The 22,523-nt window shown below is 38.3% G+C and overlaps 3 protein-coding genes across 5 annotated transcripts; 1 reads left to right on the top strand and 2 right to left on the bottom strand.

Moving 5' to 3' along the window:
- Positions 1-11,473: 11,473 nt before the first annotated feature.
- On the top strand, positions 11,474-19,498 carry LOC110616164 (putative phospholipid-transporting ATPase 9). 3 transcript variants are annotated; one of them, XM_021758508.2, is made up of 12 exons: positions 11,474-11,546; positions 12,457-12,978; positions 13,564-14,912; positions 15,177-15,287; positions 15,753-16,029; positions 16,370-16,458; positions 16,539-16,647; positions 17,165-17,374; positions 17,550-17,675; positions 17,787-17,885; positions 18,195-18,386; positions 18,517-19,498. In XM_021758508.2, the coding sequence occupies exons 2-12, from the start codon at positions 12,586-12,588 to the stop codon at positions 19,120-19,122; spliced, it is 3,561 nt and encodes a 1,186-aa protein (XP_021614200.1). In that variant the 5' UTR covers positions 11,474-11,546; positions 12,457-12,585; the 3' UTR covers positions 19,123-19,498. The 3 variants fall into 3 exon arrangements, with proteins under 3 accessions (XP_021614200.1, XP_021614199.1, XP_021614201.1); XM_021758507.2 differs by lacking the exon at positions 11,474-11,546 and adding an exon at positions 11,553-11,779; XM_021758509.2 differs by lacking the exon at positions 11,474-11,546 and adding an exon at positions 11,790-12,335.
- A 221-nt stretch (positions 19,499-19,719) lies between these two features.
- On the bottom strand, positions 19,720-20,799 carry LOC110614310 (probable calcium-binding protein CML15). Its single transcript, XM_021755817.2, has one exon. The coding sequence runs from the start codon at positions 20,505-20,507 to the stop codon at positions 19,989-19,991; it is 519 nt and encodes a 172-aa protein (XP_021611509.1). The 5' UTR covers positions 20,508-20,799; the 3' UTR covers positions 19,720-19,988.
- Positions 20,800-20,939: 140 nt separating this feature from the next.
- Positions 20,940-21,781, bottom strand: LOC110614252. Its single transcript, XM_021755740.2, has one exon. The coding sequence runs from the start codon at positions 21,555-21,557 to the stop codon at positions 21,153-21,155; it is 405 nt and encodes a 134-aa protein (XP_021611432.1). The 5' UTR covers positions 21,558-21,781; the 3' UTR covers positions 20,940-21,152.
- Positions 21,782-22,523: the final 742 nt, after the last annotated feature.

Below are 22,523 nucleotides of genomic sequence, written 5' to 3'. Positions count from 1 at the left end.
ATGTTATAGAAGGTCAAGCACAATAGGAAAGGTCATGTCCACTAGGATAGGATGTGGAGTCCTGTCTTGTATGATGATGTGAAATGCCATGAGTATATACATGTGCATTAATGCTATGATTTGAATGATATGCATATGATGCGGGTTCATGTGTGCTCACATGAACCATATGATGCTAATGTTTTTGTGATGTGTACTATTTTTCAGAAAACAGGATGAGAGGAACTCGTCGATCTGCACGATTGACTGGAGTACCACTTGAGGATGAGGGCACGAGCGCCCATCCTCCAGCATTGCCTAGGGCAATGTCTAGTAGGTCCAGCAGAGAAAGAGCAGTAAGAGACCCTAGAAGGTCTTTGGATCTGGGTAGAAGCAGATCAGTAAGGGGAACAGTGCAAGGAGGAATGTCAGTTGATATGGGGGATGAGATGGATGTGGACCAGAGGAGGGATGGCAGTTTATGAGTGAGCATGTCGGAAGAGGGAATGGGAGAGTCCCAAGGAGGCACCCAGGCCTCGGGATTTGTTCAGCCACCTCACTACCCACCCTTTTCGCAAAATCCCGGGTATTCGATGGGAGGTACATCGGATTACCCCAGCTTTAATCCTTACCCTTCTCACATGCCATACCCATCTTACTACCCACCATACCCACAGTACCCCATATACCCACCTCCACCTTATTACCCAGGTACAGCAAACCCTACCCCAGGGGATGCTGCACCTCCTCCTCCACCAGCAGAACCCACAGTTCCAGAAACCCCAGTACCTAAGCCTAGCTCATCTGGTGGGAGCAAGGTCAAGATGACCGACTACATGAAGTTGGGTGCTCCTTAGTATGAAAAAGGGGATGACCCGTTTGTGTATCTTGAAAGGGTCAAGGTGATCACAGATGAGATTGGAGCTGATGACAGTAGAGCCATTCAGATGGCTGGGTTCACACTTAAATGCAAAAAGGTCCGAGAGTGGTTTAAGAATTATGTGAACCCGAGGGTGGACAACATGTCTTGGGAAGAGTTTGCAAACGAGTTTGCAGGATGGGCTTTCCCTGATAGTTCAAGGGAGCTGAAGATGATTGAGTTTGAACAGTTGAGGCAGACTGATGATATGAGTGTGGATGAATTCACAGACAAATTCTTAGAGCTGTTGCCATTTGCAGGGCAAAATCTTGACTCAGACCAGAAGAAGTCAAGGAGGTATATCATGAAACTCCACTCCAGATATTCCTCCTTGATCCAGTCAGCAGATAGGGAGAGCTTCCATGCCATAGTGGATATGGCCCAGAAGATGGAGGCCAGTGCCATCATTCAGGGGACAGTTAAGCAGTCAGTGGCACAACCTTCTGGTTCTAAGACCCCAGGCTCTTCTTCTCTGAGTGCAGCAGCTTCAGGTAGCAAAAGGTGGGGTAACACCACTAGGAAGCCCAAGAAGAACAAGTTCTGGAACAAGATCAAGTCCAGTATGGGACTAGGGAGTGGCTCAAGCTCTGGTGCGGATAATGCAGTTTGTGTAAAGTGTGGTAAGCCACACAAGGGAGTTTGCCGGGCTGGGACAGCAGCCTGCTTCAGATGCGGGCAAGAGGGACACATGGTTCGGGAGTGTCCTAGGACAGTACCTATGGCTCAGTCCCAGCAGACAGCTTCAGGTAGTGTAGCGCAGCCAGCAGCTCCAGCCACGACTCAGGCCAGCGGCAGAGGCAGAGGGAGAGGGTCAGCCTCTTCTTCAGCGGGTTTCAGAGGTGAAGGTCCATTAGCTCCAGCACGGATCTTCACGATGACTCAGCAGGAGGCAGATGCATCTAACACCGTGGTGGCAGGTAACTTAGTCATTGGTTGTTCAGATGTGTACGCCTTAATGGACCCTGGTGCATCTCATTCTTTTATTGCTCCAAGAGCCATAGAGAGGTTGGGTCTGATGATCTCTGGGTTAGAGTGTCCTTTCTGGGTCAGTGGACCCAAGTATGATCCATCAGTGGCAGAGTCAGTCTGCCAGTGCAGTCTAGTTTTTGTTGAGGGGAGATGCCTTTCCGCCGACCTTGTAGTTCTAGACTTGACAGATTTTGACGTCATTCTAGGGATGGACTGGTTATCTACCCATGGTGCTACCTTGGACTGCAGGGACAAGGTAGTCAGGTTCAGAAGTCAGGATGGGTCAGAGGTTGTCTTCAGGGGAGACAGGAGGGGTACACCTATAGGTCTGATATCAGCTCTTCAAGCTCGTAGGTTGCTTAGGAAGGGATGTCAGGGGTATTTGGCTCATGTGAGAGAGCTTAGCAGTCAGGTTAGAGAGCCCGCCTCGGTGCCAGTGGTCAGAGAGTTCTTAGATGTGTTCCCAGACGAGCTGCCAGGTTTACCACCTGCTAGGGAGATAGAGTTCGAGATAGAATTGATGCCTGGAACTCGACCGATCTCTATCCCTCCCTACAGGATGGCTCCAGCTGAGTTGAAAGAATTGAAAGAACAGTTGCAAGAGCTGGTAGAAAAGGGCTTCATCCGACCGAGTACCTCACCATGGGGTGCTCCAGTTCTATTTGTGAGAAAGAAGGATGGATCCCTTAGACTTTGTATCGACTACAGGCAGTTGAACAAAGTCACTACCAAGAATAAGTACCCATTGCCAAAGATCGATGATCTATTCGATCAGCTAGCAGGAGCGGGTTGTTTCTCCAAAATAGATCTGAGATCTGGGTACCATCAGCTGAGGATAAGGAGGAAGATGTGCCAAAGACAGCTTTCAGGACCAGATATGGGCATTTTGAGTTCCTTGTGATGCCGTTCGGATTAACCAACGCCCCTGCAGCATTCATGGATCTCATGAACAGAGTGTTTAGCTAATACCTGGACCACTTTGTTATTGTCTTCATAGATGATATCTTAGTGTATTCCAGGAATGCAGAGGAGCATGCCCATCATCTGAGGTTAGTTTTGCAGACCTTGAGGGAACATGGCTTGTATGCCAAGTTCTCCAAGTGTGAGTTCTGGCTGAGGAGTATTTCATTCTTGGGGCATGTGGTGTCGGAAAATGGAATAGAGGTGGACCCCAAGAAGGTAGAAGCTATGGCTAACTGGCCTAGACCCACTTCAGTGACAGAGATCAGGAGTTTCTTGGGTTTGGCAGGTTACTACAGGAGGTTCGTTCAGGACTTTTCAAAAATTGCAGCTCCTCTGACCAGACTAACCAGGAAGAATCAGAAGTTTGTGTGGACTGACCAGTGCGAAGAGAGTTTTGAAGAGCTTAAGAAGAGGTTAACGTCAGCACTAGTGTTAGCTTTACCAGCTAGCAATGAGGATTTCACAGTTTTCTGTGATGCATCCCGAGTGGGATTGGGTTGTATGTTAATGCAGAATGAAAGGGTGATTGCTTATGCTTCTAGACAGCTGAAGAAGCATGAGTTGAATTACCCCACACATGACCTGGAGATGGTAGCAGTAATCTTTGCACTCAAGATGTGGAGGCACTACCTCTATGGGGTTAAATGTGAGATCTTCACATATCATAAGAGCCTGCAGTACATCCTGAGTCAAAGAGATCTGAACTTGAGACAGAGAAGATGGGTAGAGCTGCTGAGTGATTATGATTGCAAGATTCAGTACCATCCGGGTAAGGCGAATGTTGTGGCAGACGCCCTAAGCCAGAAATCACTAGGCAGTCTATCCCACATCATGGCTGAGCGAAGACCGGTGGTGAAAGAGTTTTACAAGCTCATTGATGAAGGTCTACAGTTGGAGTTGTCTGGTACAGGTGCTTTAGTTGCCCAGATGAGAGTGGCACCCGTGTTTCTGGAGCAGGTGGCTCAGAAATAGCAGGTGGCTCAGAAATAACATGAGGACCCAGAGTTAGTGAAGATTGCCAGGACTGTTCAGTCAGGCAAGGATAGTGAGTTCAGATTCGACAATAAGGGGATCCTCCGCTATGGGAGCCGATTGTGTGTACCAGACTACATAGGGCTAAAAGGAGACATTATGAGAGAGGCTCATAATACAAGATACAGCGTTCACCCCGGAGCCACCAAGATGTATCAAGATCTGAAGAAGGTTTATTGGTGGCCAGCTATGAAGAGAGAAGTGGCACAGTTTGTGTCAGCCTGCGAAGTGTGTCAGAGGGTGAAGCTGGAACATCAGAAGCCGGCTGGAATGCTTAACCCGCTACCTATTCCAGAGTGGAAATGGGAGAATATAGCTATGGACTTCGTAGTGGGGTTACCGGCGGCATCCAACAGATTGGACTCCATATGGGTGATTGTGGACAGACTCACCAAATCTGCTCACTTCATCCCTGTCAGGAGTGGCTATTCTGTGGACAAGTTGGCGCAGGTGTATGTTGATGAGATCGTCAGGATGCATGGGGTTCCTGTTTCAATAGTGTCCGATAGAGGACCCCAGTTCACCTCCAGATTTTGGCGGAGTCTGCAGAATGCCATGGGTACCAGGTTGGATTTTAGCACTGCTTTCCATCCACAGACGGATGGACAATCAGAAAGGACCATCCAGACAATAGAGGATATGCTCAGAATGTGTGTGCTGGACTTTGGCGGTTCTTGGAGGCAGCATCTACCTTTGGTGGAGTTTGCCTACAATAACAGCCATCATGCTAGCATCGGGATGGCTCCATATGAAGCTTTGTATGGGAGGAAGTGCAGATCACCTGTTTGCTGGGAAGAGGTTGGAGAAGAGGCCTTGGCAGGGCCTGAGCTAGTAGAGATCACCAGCAGGGTGGTACCCATAATCAGAGAAAGGATCAAGACTGCTGCAAGCAGACAGAAGAGTTATGCAGATATCCGCAGAAGGCAAGTAGAGTTTCAGGAGGGGGATTTGGTATTGCTCAAGGTGTCTCCAATGAAAGGGGTGATTCGGTTTGGGAAGAAAGGTAAGCTGGCTCCACGGTACATTGGACCCTTTGAAGTCTTGCAAAAGATTGGGAATGTATCGTACAAGCTGGACTTGCCTGCTTCAATGGAGAGAATCCATCCGGTTTTCCATGTTTCTATGTTGAGAAAATTTGTGTCAGATCCGGGCAAGGTTCTTAGTGAGCCTAATGTGGAGATCCAAGAAGATCTCACCTATGTTGAGCAGCCAGTACGGATCCTAGACACCCAGATCAGAAAGCTAAGGAACAAGGAAATCCCGATGGTGAAAGTCCTTTGGAATCACCACAATATTGAGGAATGTACCTGGGAGACACGGGAGTCCATGCTCCAACAATATCCCCATCTTTTCTAAAGTAAGTTTTATGTGCTTTGTATGTATGTTATATGTATGCCATGCTATGTATTGTTTGGTGAACATTCGGGGACGAATGTTCTTAAGGGGGAGAGAATGTAATACCCGGCTAGACTCCGGTATTGGAATTCCTACCGTCCGGTGGAATCTTGGGTGTCGGAGACCTCTAGAAGGGTAAAACCATGTTTTCATAAAATGTTTTAATGAGTTTTATATTTTTAATCAAGAAACAAAATGAGTTTTTGCATGAAAATAATCTTGGAGGAAGACCCAAGTTCGGCCGCCGAACCTCAAGTTCGGCCGCCGAACATGCATGCGCTTCGGAAGGGCTTTAGGCCCCCGAAAGCATAAGTGAGGGAAGTCCAGGTTCGGCAGCAGAACCTTATGTTCGGCCGCCGAACATGGCATGCATGTGGAGGCACGTTCAGCTCTCGAATGTGGCCTGGCCAGCCACCTATAAAGGGGTCCCTTAGTCGAAAACGGGCGAGCTTTTCTCCCCATTTTTGGCCAAGGTGAGCTCTCCGCCATCTCTCACCGATCTTGAGTTTCTTCCTTCAAATCTTTCACGATTTTCACAAGTTTTAACTTTATTTTGAAGATTTTCGAGTATAAAGCAAGTTTTGGAGCTTTGAGGTTCAAGAAACTCAATCTCTCCCACCTCCGAGCTAGGGTCGTTTTCCTCTCGATCTTCAAGAGGTAAGGGCCGATCTTGAGCTCACTATATGTTTTAAACAAGTTTTAAGTTGATTCATGGGGTAGAAATGTATGTTGTATATGCATGTTTGATGTGTTGTAGATGGGGTTTAGGATAGTTTGAAGCCCCTAGGAGCTGATGTATGTATCTATGCATGTTTTGGATGAGTTGTATGCTTGTTTGAAGGTTTTGGGAGGCGTATGGGCATGAGGAGCCGAGTTTCTGCCCTTTTGGCAGAAACCAGGTTCGGCAGCCGAAGGACTTTCGGCCGCTGAACTTGCCTGGGAGGCAAGCCTTTCGGCTGCCGAAGCTTGCCCCCGAAAAGAGACTTTCGTCTTTGGAGGGCACTTTCGGCCGCCGAAGGTGCCGCCGAACCTGCCTGACTTTTGGCTCTGGAGGGACTTTCGGCCGCTGAACCTACCGCCGAAAATGCCCTGTTCAGCCTTCCTTTGCATGTTTTGCATGATCGTTTTGAGGTGTTTTAGGGGGTTTTTGGGGGATGTTTTAGAGTCATGTTCTAGTATGTTTGGTCCCTCATTTGAGTCCACCTGTGTAGGTTCGGACCCGAGGAACCAAGGACCCCAGCAGTGAGCCAGCTGCTTTAGTCTTTTTCAGAGCTAGCCAGAGGTGAGTAGAATAAACCTTTATGTTTTAAAGCAAATAAATTATAAAGTTTGAGCATGTTCATGCATCATGAATGCCATGTGATATCCTAGGTTGTTTGCATTAGAATTCACGAATATGTTGTATTACATTCTATGATGTTGATGTGGATTGGTTATTGAATGATCCTTTAGTCCTCATATGATATGATGTGATATGGTACGGTATGTCATGGTATGAAAGTCCGGTTGACCCATTCTACGTCCCGGCACTATGTAAGAGAAAGACCGGTTGACCCATTCTACGTCCCGGCACCTTGGAAATGTTATGTTATGATATGTTTAAGAGAAAGACCGGTTGACCCATTCTACGTCCCGGCACTTTGGAATGTAGAGGACTATTGGTGACAATACCATCCTTGATGTGATTTACCTGTGATGTGATGCATTCCATGATAGCATGTATTTTAAATGTTTTTATTATTCTGCTCACTGGGCTCTAGTAGCTCACCCCTCTCCCTAATCCCCCAGGTTTGCAGGTACGGGCTAGGCAGAGAAGTCAAGATGAATGAAGTCATGTGTATGTAATAGTTAGAATGTGGACATGATAAATTGTAAAATGATGTAAAGTTATAAATAGTTATGTCATGTATATGTTGATTCAGAGATTGAGGTTTAGAAATTGTGCTTGACCGAGTTGTATAGTAATCCCTTTTGTAAACATGATCTATGTTTTAATGATGCTTATGTAACCAAACTCAATATATGTGATGTCACCCCATTGGGGCACTGTTGGGACTCCAAAGAGGAGTTAATATTTATGATCATGTTATGTATAGTGCATGCACAGGTTGAGTTTGGTGAATGAATGAAAGAATGAATGAATGTAAAGAAAAGTTCAAATTTTTATGTATGTAGTTGATCATGTATGGGATTAAACAGGTTTACAGGTTGTATGTCAGGCTTGCTACGGGTCCCGGCGGCCTTAAGCCGATCTGGATCCTAGCGCCGGTAGCGGTCCGATTTTCGGGTCGTTACATTAAACATCTCTCAAGAAAGGTTAAAAGAGGAGAAACAAAACAATCAAACAAAGTATAATACCCACGTCCTTGATATCCCAAAGATTGAACGCGAACATACACCTTTCGACATTATACTTCTTCTCAACAGAAGTCAGTCGAAGGTACCCGACTTGCACAGTGAGACTCAGCTGAAGCAGGTCGTTACAGCCTAGAAAGACATCCTCCCAGGAGAGCTCCACCTCCCAAGACAGCCTGGATTCTTTCTTCAGCTCCACCACTGCGAACCCCTCCACCCAGCCTTTTATCGAGTCCTTGTGACCCGTAAAGATGGATAGCCTTCCGCGAGGGGCAAAATAGTAAAAGTCTTGACTCGCTTTCACTAACCGAAAAAGGTGACAAACAGACGCGCTGTGGGTGTGAACCTCCAGCTCAGGCAAACTGACTCAAAGGAACACATGAAAAGGATGGAGTTAGGGGCCAGCATCCGAGGGGTTATCTCGAAGTACCAGAATACCTCGATGAAGAAGGGAGAGAAGGGAAAGGTTAAACCGTATTCCCTTTGTTTAGCGAAGAAGATCAGGTTGAGGTCCTTCTGTGGGTCGATTAAACCAGGGGGAGGAGGATCGGGAAGAACGATCCTCTCATTCCGGAGAGAGGCCCGGATGTAAAAAAGGGGGGTATTCAGGTATTCCCTGGAAAAGAAGTTTTTTAGAGTAGCAGGGGTGATGCTAGACTCTAGATTAACGACGTCGGGGAGATTTGGGCTATCCATGGAAGAATGAAGAGCGTATCTTGAAAATAATGAAGGCAGAAGAACGGAGCTAGCAATGCGCACGGAGAACAGAGGAAAGCAAGAGTTTGGAGAAGACTGAGAGAATTTGAAATTTGAAACAACAATGAGACGAAAAGATGTTTTGAGGAGAACTGTCCTTGGGCGGCGCGGTCATAATGACTCTCGATATTTACCCCCTCATCATTCGTGCAATAATTGATGAGAAGGTAAAGGGGCAATTGATGACCGCTGGATTTCACCATCCTGTTACGAGGCCGGGCTCTTAACGACAGTCCCCATTTTAAGGCCTCTAAGTCTTCTTAATGGGCCGGCCCAGTCCGTTCGGCCCTAAGATCAAACCTCCCCTGGACTTCAGTCCTAATCTCATCTTCCAACCCAGTCCGGAGGAGAAGAAGTAGCCAGCCCATTCGCCTAGTGGGTCCATCCGCATGCGTGTCAGGAGAGAATTAAATGGCCGTTATGCATGGAGCAGATATCTGATATTCTCGTACGTCCGTATCCGTATGGCAGAGACAGGTAGCCCAATGGCAGTGAGGCCGTTACACGTCACTGATAGATAAAGGAAAAGAATAAAAGGAGGAAAATATTCTCCTCTCAGATCAAGTTCACTAAATCCTTATAAAATCCTATTTTTTGGATCTCAGATCATCGACTCTTATTATTTTAATTTAATTTAAGTCGAGGTAAAAAAAATATTAAATTTTATTTTCAATTTAAGTTGAGCTTTAAATTATTGTTAAAATATTAAATAAGATAATAATTTAGTAATATTTTAAAGTATAATATTCATTTTTCTAAATTTATATAGCTTTATTTAAATTTATTTATTTATTTAATAATAATTAAAATAAAAAAAATATATATATATATATATATAAATCAATATTTTAATTTCACCTTATAATTTAAGATCTATTTTGATATTTTAACCATTTAAAGTGGGTAAGAACTTGCAGTTGTTCCGAGAAAAAAAATAAATAACTTGCAGTTGCAAGTTACAACTCACCAACCGTTATATTTTTATTTTTTTAAAAAAAATATTCCAATTTATGCAGTTGGGGCTTTAACCACGTGTGACATATTTTCATATTTTTCTTCCATTTAAATTATTGTACTTATTTATTTATTTTTTTATAACAATGCTTGATGGATACGGAGGCATTATCCTTACGAGTCAAGTTAAACATTAGATTCTCTGGAAATAATATCAATAATAATAATTAAAAAAAAACAAATTTTAATTTTTTTTATTTATCTCACTACTTTAAATTATGCAATATAAATTTTCACAAATTTAATTTGATATTTAATTTAATAGTAAATACAGCGTACTAAAATTAAAAAGTTTCAAATTTTATTTTTAAATTGTCTTTTTATAACTAAATAAGAGTATAATCGAATAGAGTCGAGTATTTTTTTTAAATTCAATTCGTAAAAAATTTAGTTAGTAGAATAATGAATCTAATTTAAATTTAAACTCAAAAAATTCAATTAAAAAATTCATTAACAAAAATCAAGTTCGATTCAAGAATTAAAACATTATGAGAATCAATAATTGTTATAAGAATTGATAATATATCACGAGCTATTTTTGATCGTATTCTAAATTGTATTCTAAATTTTATGTTGTTGATCATTCTTCGTCTAATAATTTTTTTATTAAATAAAATTTGGAATAAATTTAAAATTAGATCATCAGTACCTGAAATGGTATTAATAACTTTATCAAAACCTGACCATATACTCCTTACCGTATTTATATAGTTGAAAACTTACAAGCCATCGTGTTATTTTTTTTATTATTAAATATATTTAAAAATTATTATTATTATTTTTTTATTTTTAATTTTTATCAATAATTTCATAATAATAATAATTTATTTTAATGTTATTTTAACTAAAATCATTATTTACCAATTTTTCTTAAATCTATTTAATATACTTAATAACATTATTTTTAAAACTATTGTTAAAAAAATAATTTTATTAAATAAAGTATTAAAAATAATTTAAAATAATATTTAATAGTTTAAAAATATTAAAAATAATAAAATATTTTTTTAATTATTCTTTTAACTCTCAGTAAAATATTAATCCCATCATTTTTTAAAATTATATTAGAATATATTTAAAAAAAATTAATAAAATAAATAATTTGTTAAAATACCTTATATTTTTAATTTTATTGTAATTATACTCTAAATTTTTAAATTATTATCAATTTTACCTTAAAATTTATTGACGTGGCAGGTGATGTGATAATTTCGTTAATTTTTAATGATATAAATAATGACAGATTATAATTAGAATAACTTTAAAATATTATATTTTAATAGGTAAAAAAATATATGTATAATTATAATAAAATTAAAAGTATAATATTTTTTACCATTAACTCATATAAATATATAAATTTTATTATTAATTTTTATATTTTAAATTCACATAAACTAGGCTTATATAAATATAAATATTGAGCCAAACCTTACCCCTATATTTAAATACAAGAAGTGATTAATCTTCAAGCACATGCTTTGTTTATTTTGCCATAAGGAAAATTTTAATTAGGTTTATCATAAGGCTGATAAAAATTTAGCATAAGGTTGAAAGCAATACCTTATGATTTTATGATAAATCATTTATTTATTTTTATTAAAATAGTATTTTATTTAATATCAAATTAGAAACAAATACCATATAGTTAAATAATTTTAATATAATTTTATTTATTTTTAATTTAAAATTAATAATTTAATTTATATTAAAATAATATGACTCGATAACATATATATTATTTTAACGAATTACATGATAAATATTAAAATAAAAAAATTAATAAATCACTAAAAAATATTTATTTATCAAATAAATAAAATCATGATGCAAATGTCATATATTAACATGATACCAATGATTAAACACAACTTATACAAGACAAAAGAATCTAAAAATTAAGCTGTAATACTAAAAATCTGCCTCAATTATCACAAAAACCAAAGAAAAGAACATATTATTTTTAAAAAAGAAAAAATTCCAATAAAGCAGATATTCCTCGTGCAAAATTTTAAAAATAAATAATAATAATAATAATAATAATATCATCATTAAGAAAATAAAATAAAATAAAATAAGAAAGCCGGCCATGTGAAACAGTGGCTTGGTCTTCGTTTGACCCTTCAAAGCAGCTGCCTCATTCTAATTCAGATTCATAACTCTGGTAATCTTTCAAAATCTTCTTCCTCGTTCATGTCTTTCTAAACTGGCAACTCAATATTTATGTGTATTTTCTCAGCATCTGCCTCTGCATATTGGCTTATATAGTACCCATTTGCGCACATAGATCGCCTTCAATCTTGTTTGCTTACTTCTTCATCACGTGAAAACTCTAAAGTTTCAAATTTTGTTATTGGATATTCAAGAAACAGGAAAAAAGAATAAGAGAAATCACAGGTGACCTGAGATTGATAATCATGCAAGAATTTCGTTGTCTTTGCAACTCTCTGTATTTGTCTCTTAAAGCTTGATTTTTTTTTTTTCTTTTTGACTTTACAATCCTAGCTTTCCACTCCAATTTTTCCCTTTTTGTTTCCCATATTTGCTGTTGTTAGTAGTTGATTAAAAAGCTGGAGACTTTCTAATTTAGTTTTACTTTGCATAATTTCAAGTCGTTTCTTTTTCTTTTTTCTAGTTTATGTCCTTTCTTGTATTTTTGATGGTGAAGTAGATAAGCAACCAAAATGCACGTTTTTAAGTTCATGGTTTTGTTGCTTCTGCTGCTACGAGTCAAAGTAAGCCATGGCAGCTTTGCTTCTCTCTCTATCTCTCTCTTTTGATGCACCGGAAAGATGGCAGGCCGCAGGCTTTGCTTCTCTGCTTTCAAACAAAATAGTCCTATGAAAACAAAACCCGTTTGCCTTGCCCCTTTTTTTTGTCTTCTTCGATGGGGATCTGGGTGTGTGACCAGGGATATTCTACTGATTTTTCTTAGTGCGATTAAATTAAAAAGGTGTCGTTTTTGGTTTCTTCTAGTTCTATTCTTACGGGTATCTGCCATTAGAAATTTCCTTTTAGTATCATAGTTTTCATTATTATTTTTTTGACATATTTCTCGGTTGGTTGATTCTCAGGTCTTTAGTTCTGTCAGCTGCAATCTTGTAATCTGGTTCTTCATATTGGGTGTAGAAATTTACTTGAAAAATCAGTTTCTGGAAAACAAGTTAGAGTAGTTTGGAAAAATTATCTCTCAATTGGATAAAATGGCTGGAGGTAGAAGAAAGAAGAGGCATTTTAGCAGAATCCATGCCTTCTCATGTGGAAAGGCATCTTTCAAAGAAGACCATTCATTGATTGGAGGGCCTGGCTTCTCAAGGGTAATCTATTGCAATGACCCTGAATGTTTTGAAGCTGGTTTGCTCAATTATAACAGCAACTATGTTAGAACTACCAAGTATACGCTTGCAACATTTTTTCCCAAGTCATTATTTGAGCAATTCAGGCGGGTCGCCAATTTTTATTTTCTTGTCTGTGCAATATTGTCTTTCACACCACTGTCTCCTTACTCAGCTGTTAGTAATGTTGTCCCTCTTGTTGTTGTTATTGGAGCTACAATGGGGAAAGAGTTTATTGAAGATTGGAGGAGGAAAAGGCAGGTGAGCTTCTTTATGTTGCCATTTCAGATTAATGCAATTTTCTGATCTTTGCAGCACAATATCTGTGTTTAAGCTGATAGCCTGGGTCAAACCTGAGGCGTTATTCTTTGAGAAAATTTTCAATCATGGTGAATGCTGGGGATGTTTTTGGGAAATTTTGAATGCTGGGGTTGTTTTTGGGAAATTTTGGCTTTTGTAGTTGCATTTGATTCTTGATCTACAGTGAAGAATTTGTTATTTTCAAATGGCTACATTTTTAGCTATTTAGTTGTTATTCTTTCTTTTCTTAGTCTCCTAAAAGCCAGTTGCCAATCTGTATCATGCATGGCTTGATTTAGACAATACTTGATGTCTCATAAATTGAAGTCTTTGCAAGGGCGTGTGTGATGTTTCATTTCCAACATCTCATTATTAGCTGTCTCTGTTCATTTGGCATCTCTTATGCTTACTGACATCTCACTAGTAGTATTTGTTTTAGAGCTCTTTATTTTCATCTTCGTTTCAATTGGAATGTGCACATGCTCACTGTGTTTTTTTAATCTTCTTACACTCGATACATAATCTAGTTTATTAAAATGTCATCAGGATGTTGAAGTGAACAATCGTAAAGTAAAAATACATTCTGGTGATGGTGTTTTTCATCATACGAAATGGATGGATTTGAAAGTAGGTGACATAGTAAAGGTGGAAAAGGATGAGTTTTTTCCTGCTGATCTTATCTTACTTTCCTCAAATTATGAGGAAGCAGTTTGCTATGTTGAGACCATGAACCTTGATGGAGAAACCAATTTGAAAATGAAACAAGCACTGGATGCAACTTCAAATCTTCATGAGGATTCTAGCTTTCAAGATTTCAAGACTTTAATAAGATGTGAAGATCCAAATGCAAATTTGTATTCTTTCATAGGAAATTTGGAGCTCAAAGAGCAACAGTACCCTCTTTCACCTCAGCAACTTCTGCTTAGGGACTCAAAGTTACGAAACACAGATTATATTTATGGGGTGGTTATTTTCACGGGTCATGACACTAAGGTCATGCAGAATTCAACAGAACCCCCTTCCAAGAGAAGCAAAATCGAGAGAAGAATGGACAAAATTATCTACTTCTTGTTCTTTATCTTGGTTTTAATGTCTTTTATTGGGTCAATTTTCTTTGGAATTGCAACGAGGGAAGATCTTGATAATGGAAGGATGAAAAGATGGTATCTCAGACCAGATGACACCACTGTTTATTATGATCCCAAGAGTGCACCAGCTGCTGCTGTTTTGCATTTTTTGACTGCCCTTATGTTATATAGCTATTTGATTCCGATTTCCTTGTATGTATCAATAGAAATTGTCAAAGTTCTTCAGAGCATTTTCATCAACCAAGATCTGCATATGTACTATGAGGAAGCTGATAAGCCAGCACGAGCACGGACATCAAATTTGAATGAAGAACTTGGCCAAGTTGATACTATACTTTCTGATAAAACAGGAACATTGACTTGCAACTCAATGGAATTTATCAAGTGTTCTGTGGCTGGGACCTCCTACGGTCATGGAGTAACTGAAGTGGAGAGAGCTATGGATAAGAGAAAGGGATCACCTTCACCTCAAGAAGTGATAGAAGAGGGTCATGTTGAGGAACAAGCTGAACAAAAACCATCCATAAAAGGTTTCAATTTTTTAGATGAAAGGATTAGTGATGGTCATTGGGTTAATGAACCTCGAGCGGATGTAATCCAGAAGTTCCTAAGATTACTGGCTATATGTCACACTGCCATACCTGAAATTGATGAAGAAAATGGAAGGGTAACATATGAAGCTGAATCACCAGATGAAGCAGCATTTGTAATTGCAGCAAGAGAACTTGGATTTGAATTTTTTGAAAGGACACAAACTAGCATCTCCCTGCGTGAGTTAGATCCAGAAGCTGGCAGGAAAGTTGAAAGGTTGGTTTCTTATCCTCATATATATATATATATATATATTAAGATTTAAATAGTTATATTAACAGGGTTTGCCTGTATATGTAAATTCTTCTATATAAATTTTCAACATGTCGGACAATTCCTTCGTTCATATACATTCCACCTGTTTTGTCTTTAGTTATTAAACTTTTGGTCATTTGCTCATTTTCTTTATCTGTTTAGGTTAGTATATCATTCTTTCCTCAACTAACTCAACTTAATAATTTTTTTGCCCTCATTCTACAGGAATTATCAACTTTTGCATATTATTGAGTTTAGTAGCTCTAGAAAGCGGATGTCAGTGATTGTAAGAAATGAGGAGGGAAAGCTGCTATTACTTTGTAAAGGTGCTGACAGGTTAGTAATATGACAATATCTTAAGCTTATATGATATTTCAGCAGTAGTGTACTTGATTCAGAATAAAGAATGGTGATTTCAGTACAAGTGTGAAGGAAATCACTAATAAGAATTCTTTTTATGCTTAATAATGCTTATTGTTCACAAATGCTGCATAACTCTTAAGATTTTTGAATTCCTCTTTGATTCCTTTATAGAGAATTCACGGAGAGAATTTCATAGATGATAAACAAAACCTCCAAATTAATAACTAGATGCCTCATTTCACATCTTCCCTCAAACCGGGAAATGAAACCTTTCATATATCATATCATGGGAAGGTCACAGTGGACCTGCAACAATCATAATATTGACAGTAAATTTAGACGTAGCATATTGCTAATCTTATGTTCTTGGTGATTTCAAAAAAGTTTATTGTTTATTTTACTGTATTTTGTAACTTAGTTTTTCTTTGATGACACCAGTGTCATGTTTGAAAGACTTGCGATGAATGGAAGAGAATTTGAAGAGCAAACCAAAGAGCATATTAATGAGTATGCTGATGCTGGTTTAAGGACTTTGGTACTTGCATATCGTGAACTTAATGAGGAAGAATACAGTGAATTCAATCAGGAATTTAACGAGGCCAAGAACTCAGTAAGTTCAGTTCGTGAGGAAATGATTGAGGAAGTGGCAGCCAAGATTGAGAGGGATTTTATTCTTGTTGGTGCTACAGCAGTTGAAGACAAACTTCAAAATGGGGTGAGCTCTTCAATTTTTTTTAAGAGAAGTAAAAGAATTGAGCATTCAGTATCGTTGGAAAAATCAAGTGCACTGGGATTTCATTATCCATGGAGCCTTAGTTATCAACAAAGCTAACAAAAGAAGTCAAAGAAACATAATTTTCTTTTCAAATTCTAGAAATCTCTATTACCACATAAGCTCATTTCACATGCCATGAAAACATATCATGTTTGAAAGTGCTTCAAGCGAAAAAGGAACAAAAGGACCCTTTGAGTTTCCTGTAATCCAAATGAAGTCCAGGAATTTAATAACTTCTTAAGTTTTTAAAATTGGATCTCACTGCATTCATTCTGGACAGGTTCCTGAATGTATTGACAAGCTTGCTCAAGCTGGAATTAAGATATGGATTTTGACTGGAGATAAGATGGAGACAGCAATAAACATCGGGTATGATTTTTGGATTTCAGTTCCATTTTCGTAGTTGAATTTCAATATTAGCATTTCTGACTCGATGCTCAATCTTGCAGCTTTGCTTGTAGTTTACTTAGACAAGGAATGAAACAAGTAATAATCAGCTCAGATACCCAAGAAAATAAAGCCTTACAGAAAATGGAGGACAAGGCTGCTGCAGCTGCGGTAATTTCAGTTTTAATTGTTGTACTGTTTTGTGGATTGGACAAGTAGAATTAGAAAGCTCATTGTTTAGCACCAAGACGCAAAGTTTTAATAAAGACTTTTAAGAATGATTGGAAGAGGAAGGTACCATGGCACCTCTTTCTTTAATACACCGGCTCAAATGTAAATAATACAACTAAAAGCTAAAGATGAGTTTTACAAAGCTTAACCTGGCAATGTCTTTTGTACATTAATCATCAGCTCAAAATTCTTCTTTACAACGCCAATTGATTTAGTTAAAGAGTCATAGAATTCCTCTTATGAATGACTATTTTCCATTATACGGGTGTCAGCAGAACACCTTTCCTGGCACTGTTCATAAGCCTTTAAACATGGTGACAATCAGACAAAATGGTGTTTGACCAGACCCAGGTTTAAAATAGTAGAGAAAGAGAGTATTTTGGAACTTCCATATTATGCTACATGAGGATTTTAGCTAGTGTGACTTGAACTTGATGAGATCTTATCAACTCTGTAGGCTTCCAAGGCAAGCATCCTCCATCAGATAAGCGAGGGGAAGAAATTGCTCACTGCATCAAGTGCAAGTCCTGAGGCATTGGCTTTGATCATTGATGGGAATTCACTCGGTTATGCTCTACAGGATGACGTCAAGGACAAGTTTCTAGAGCTTGCCATTGGATGTGCATCTGTCATTTGCTGCCGTTCATCTCCTAAACAGAAAGCTCTTGTAAGTTGCATTAACTTCATTCACATGTTCTTCTTTTCTCCGTAAAATGATTGGCATAAGGATATGCTTTATTACAAGCTATACAAAAAAAGGGATACAACAATCCTAACATTTCCTTGGTTGTAGCAACTTTAAATACAAACTCAACTAAAAGATGGCTCTTTAAAAAATGCAGGTTACACGCCTAGTGAAAACAAAAACTGGTAATACAACATTAGCAATCGGTGATGGAGCAAACGACGTTGGAATGCTTCAAGAAGCAGATATTGGTGTTGGTATTAGTGGGGTTGAAGGAATGCAGGTGAGTGGTAAACAAGTTATTATTTTTTGTTCTGATCTTTTTATCCAATTTGTTAATCAGTTTTGCTTTATTTTCTCGATCCTCCATTCTGGGGACTTCCCAAAACTTCAGGCAGTCATGTCAAGTGATTTTGCAATTGCACAATTCCGATATTTGGAGCGCTTGCTACTCGTTCATGGGCATTGGTGTTACAGAAGGATCTCATCTATGGTACTATTTTTTATCTTGAATATGTTACATAATCAGTTTTATAATGGTAGATTCCTTTGATTTACCTGCTTCTCTAGAGAGTATTCTTCTTCATGAGCAACAGTGCTTTTAAGACTCGCAAAATTGTTATGCACAGTCGCTAAAATCCTGGGAATGACTTTTAAATAAAAAAATTACATGCTAATTTTTCCTGTTTTACTGAAGTTGATCAGAAAGATATAATTAAAAACCTGCAAAGGCTGCTTGAAATTAAACCAACCTAGCAAAGGAATTTGAAGTATTTGACATATTGATTTTGCTTTATGGCAGATATGCTATTTCTTTTACAAGAACATTGCATTCGGCTTCACTCTCTTCTTCTACGAGGCATATGCATCATTCTCAGGCCAACCTGTATACAATGATTGGTTTTTGTCTCTGTATAATGTCTTCTTCACATCACTTCCTGTGATTGCCTTGGGAGTATTTGACCAGGATGTATCTGCCCGATTTTGCCTCAAGGTATATCCTGCACTCTAGCACTCTTTTTTTCAGTCATTAATAACTTGATGCTAAACTTACAGAATTTATCTGTCTCTTAAACCTAGGAGTAAGGAAATGTTTGTGATATGTTGTTCTTTAATCTTTACAGTTCCCGCTATTATACCAAGAAGGCGTCCAGAATGTCTTATTTAGCTGGCTTCGAATCTTTGGCTGGGTATTTAATGGCCTGTTGAGTGCAACCATAATCTTCTTCTTCTCCATTTCCGCAATGGAGCATCAAGCCTTTAACGAAAGTGGGAAAGTTGTTGGCTTAGAGATCCTCGGCGCCACCATGTACACATGCGTCGTATGGGTGGTTAACTGCCAAATGGCACTATCCATCAGCTACTTCACTTACATACAGCATCTCTTCATTTGGGGTGGCATTATATTCTGGTATATATTCCTGATGGCATATGGAGCAATGGATCCTAACATATCAACTACTGCCTATAAGGTTTTCGTCGAAGCCTGCGCACCAGCTCCATCTTATTGGCTTATCACACTCATTGTATTGATATCCTCGCTTCTCCCATATTTCGCATACTCAGCCATCCAGATGAGGTTTTTCCCCTTGTATCATCAGATGATACAGTGGTTAAGAAGTGACGGACAAACAGAAGACCCCGAGTACTGTCATACGGTACGACAGAGGTCGTTACGGCCTGTTACAGTAGGTTATACAGCCCGGTTTTCGAAACGCGAGGGACGGTAGGCAGTGCATTGATGAAACATTTTTCCATAGATGCTGTTCAAAATGTGCTTGTACATATTGTTGAAAGGAAAGCTTCTTACTGTACATACATAACAGAGTAGAGTTTAGTTGTGTGGACCTTGACAAGAAAGTGTCTGCAAGATTGGCATTATTGGATGACCTGGTGTAGCTACACCTTCAAAGTATTTGGTATAGGGTTTTTTTTTTTCTTTTTATCCATTTTTTTCATTTGAAGAGCTCCATAACTGTAATATAATGTCTGGGCAGCTGTGATCCTAATCAAATTTCACAGTGATAGTTTGTAAGTTGAAGAAATCAAGAAATGTACAATAGTTATAGTACAACTTTCTAGCTAGTTTATAAATTCTTGGTTACGTCAATGAGGACTCCAATAAAGGAAGCTTATGGATCTTGGACAATTTTTTTTCTAGATCGAGTTTACATGGTTCTATGGTGTAAACGCATGGAATTTTATACGAGTTCCACTACTAAATTCAATCGAGTTTTCCTGAGAAACAATCGAATTTTCCTGAGAAATTCAGATTATTGTTTAATCTCAAATAAATGACAAAATATAAATTAAAGAATTGGGTTCATGGAATTTATTTATCAACACATAAATGAATGATTGAGAACAAGCTTCCAAGATACAACTGGAACCCCAATTTTAATTTTCCCCTCCCTTTTCCCTCTTTCCTCTTCGCTCAATCTTAATCATGAACATCAAATTTTTTAGACCCAACACTTGGAGAATCTCCCCAACACCAACAGATGCCTATATGAACAAGCCTGTTAAACCCTAAAATCTAAGGTTAGCAAGCAAATCAATGACATTATTAACAATGATAATGATGATTATTTGCCTATCACAACATACCATCACTTAGTGATGACGTAGCCAGGCCTAAGAATTCCATGGCAGACTGTGCCATTACAGAAGCAAATTCATTGAAGCTAATAACACCATCACCATCCGTATCCGCCTCCTCGATCATCTCCTTAAGCTCCGTATACGTTAATGGCTGACCCATTTTCGCCATGGACCCCGCGAGCTCCGCTGCGGTAATGTAGCCATTACCATCACGATCAAACAACTGAAACACATACAAAAGTTGCTCTTGATTTATAACCAGCTGCTCATTCATGTCAGGCAATATGGCACTGACTAATTCATCAAATTCTATGAAGCCATTGCCATTAGAATCCATGTTAGATAAGAGCACATGAATTTGATCACCAGAAGGCTTGAGCCCTAGGGACCTAAACAATGCTCCAAGCTCTAAAATGGTGAGGCTACCATCGGAATCCATGTCGAATCGGGTGAAAATGTCCTTCAATTGTTTCAATTCTTCAACACAAGAGGCTGCTGTTGGCATCATGTTCATGTTTTTTAATATAATCTCACCGTGTCCAAAATCCAAAAGATAAATAAAAATCTATCTTTTGATCATAACACGATGAGCTAATGATGCCATTATATGTTCATAATAAATGTTGCTGTTGTTGTGGTGGTGAACTCCGGCGGTTGGAGTGGCGGTCAGGAGAAGAAAATTGACATTGAGAGGTGGTTTTTAGTTTTGGAGGGGAGTTTTGCTGGGGAGGTGTTTTCGTTATGGTTTGTTTAATTAGGAAGATGAGGTTAAATTTGGATTTTGAATGTTTAGTGGTATAGCATATTCTTTTAGTTTTTTTTTTTTTTTTTTTTTTTAAATTTTACCATGTTCATGCAACTTCTTCTGTTTAGGTTGGTAAATTTTACTTAACAATTCCCATTAATTATAAGTCATAAACTATAATTCAACAGAATATGGTATAAATTAAGAAATTGAAAATTCTTTTCCATAATTAATTATTATAACTATTAATGATAATCGGTTGATAATTGATAACTAATATTTACATTTTAAAAAAAAAAAACTCGATCCAATTTCAGTCGGAGCTGATAAGAAAAATCCGTAACTAATTGAAAAAAAATCATAAAAGGAAAATTTAATATATAATATAATTTGAGAGAAATCAAACGACAACAATCAAGCTTGAGGTGGTAATTGCTGATCAACCTCATCACTCTCTTTAACCTTATTACCATCTTTCTTTTCTTGATTACCAATAGCCATCACCTTATTGGCTCCCATTTCAGCATCTCCACCTCTGCACCACTGGCTCCTCCTCCGCTTCACCCACCTCAGACACCCTCTACCATTGAAGGTAGCAAGAGGAGCCACTGCTCGACGGGAGCATATTCGACCCACAACGCAAGAAAGAATAGCAAGGAATGCAAGAACAGAAATAACTCCAAAGAAAGGGCCAATAGACCCTGAAGAATGAGCACTATTGCTACTAGTTGAAACAACCTGTGGAATACTAGGTTGTTGAAAATCCCCGGCGGCGGGCGGTTGCTGGCCAGGCAAAGATGTAATGGCGGCGGATGCCATGAAGAAGATAAAGAATTTTTTGTGTGAAACTAAAATGAATATGAAGGTGATAATATAAGTAAGGCAATATATTGAAGAAAGCTAGCTGCTCCATGGCTGTGCTTTAACTGAGCATGCAAGTGGAAGGCAACGTGGAAAGGGCTAAAGCCGAGACGACTTCAGAGTAGTCTCTGCTTTTCTTTTCATTTTCCATCTGCAGGAGCTTTAATTTCTTAATGGGAAAGTAAAATTAAGAGATCGTTAATCCACGTTCTAGTCTGGTGTCGTTGTAATATTAAATGGGATATTTACAATTTAACCACTCTTATTTTTATTATTTATAAATCAGCCCTTATATTTTAATAAGCTCATTAAACTTCTTACAGTTTACATCCGTTGATTTATTATTAAAATTTGGTGAAAAGAACTGAACCGTTCCTTTTCATTTAAAATCATTAACTTCGCTGAATTTATTTTTAGAGTGATTTTATACTTGAGCGGTTATATACAATAATTTAATAATAATATAATATTAAAAGAAAAAATAAAATAAAATAAAAATTTATCCAATTTTTTTTTAATCAAGAAAGACTTTATTTATCTTGTAAAATAATAATCCAAGAGACAATCAGGAATGTCAATCCAGATCTTGAATCTACCATGATAAATAGACTCTCTAGCTAATAAATGGGCGGCTCTATTTTCTGAACATCGTACTCAACGAACATGAATGTTACCATGAGACCGCATAGCATCCTTGCAATTAGAAACAACTAATCCAAATTCCGAAAAGTCATCCAGAGGAGAGCGAATAGCCAAGACTAAGGATTGGTTATCCGTAAAAATACAACCAGCCTGAAGAAAATAATCTCTAGCATAAGATAAATATTGACGTAAGGCCAAAGTTTCAGCAATAACAGGTTGCCCACCCCTCATAGAAACCCGAAATTGCAATGGAAAAAAAGCTTTCCAAGTCCTCAAATACTG

This window comes from Manihot esculenta, chromosome 5, assembly GCF_001659605.2.
Source record: "Manihot esculenta cultivar AM560-2 chromosome 5, M.esculenta_v8, whole genome shotgun sequence".
NCBI classification, from domain to species: domain Eukaryota; kingdom Viridiplantae; phylum Streptophyta; class Magnoliopsida; order Malpighiales; family Euphorbiaceae; genus Manihot; species Manihot esculenta.
Note: the sequence above shows the minus strand (reverse complement) of the source record. Positions and strands in the feature narration are given on the sequence as shown.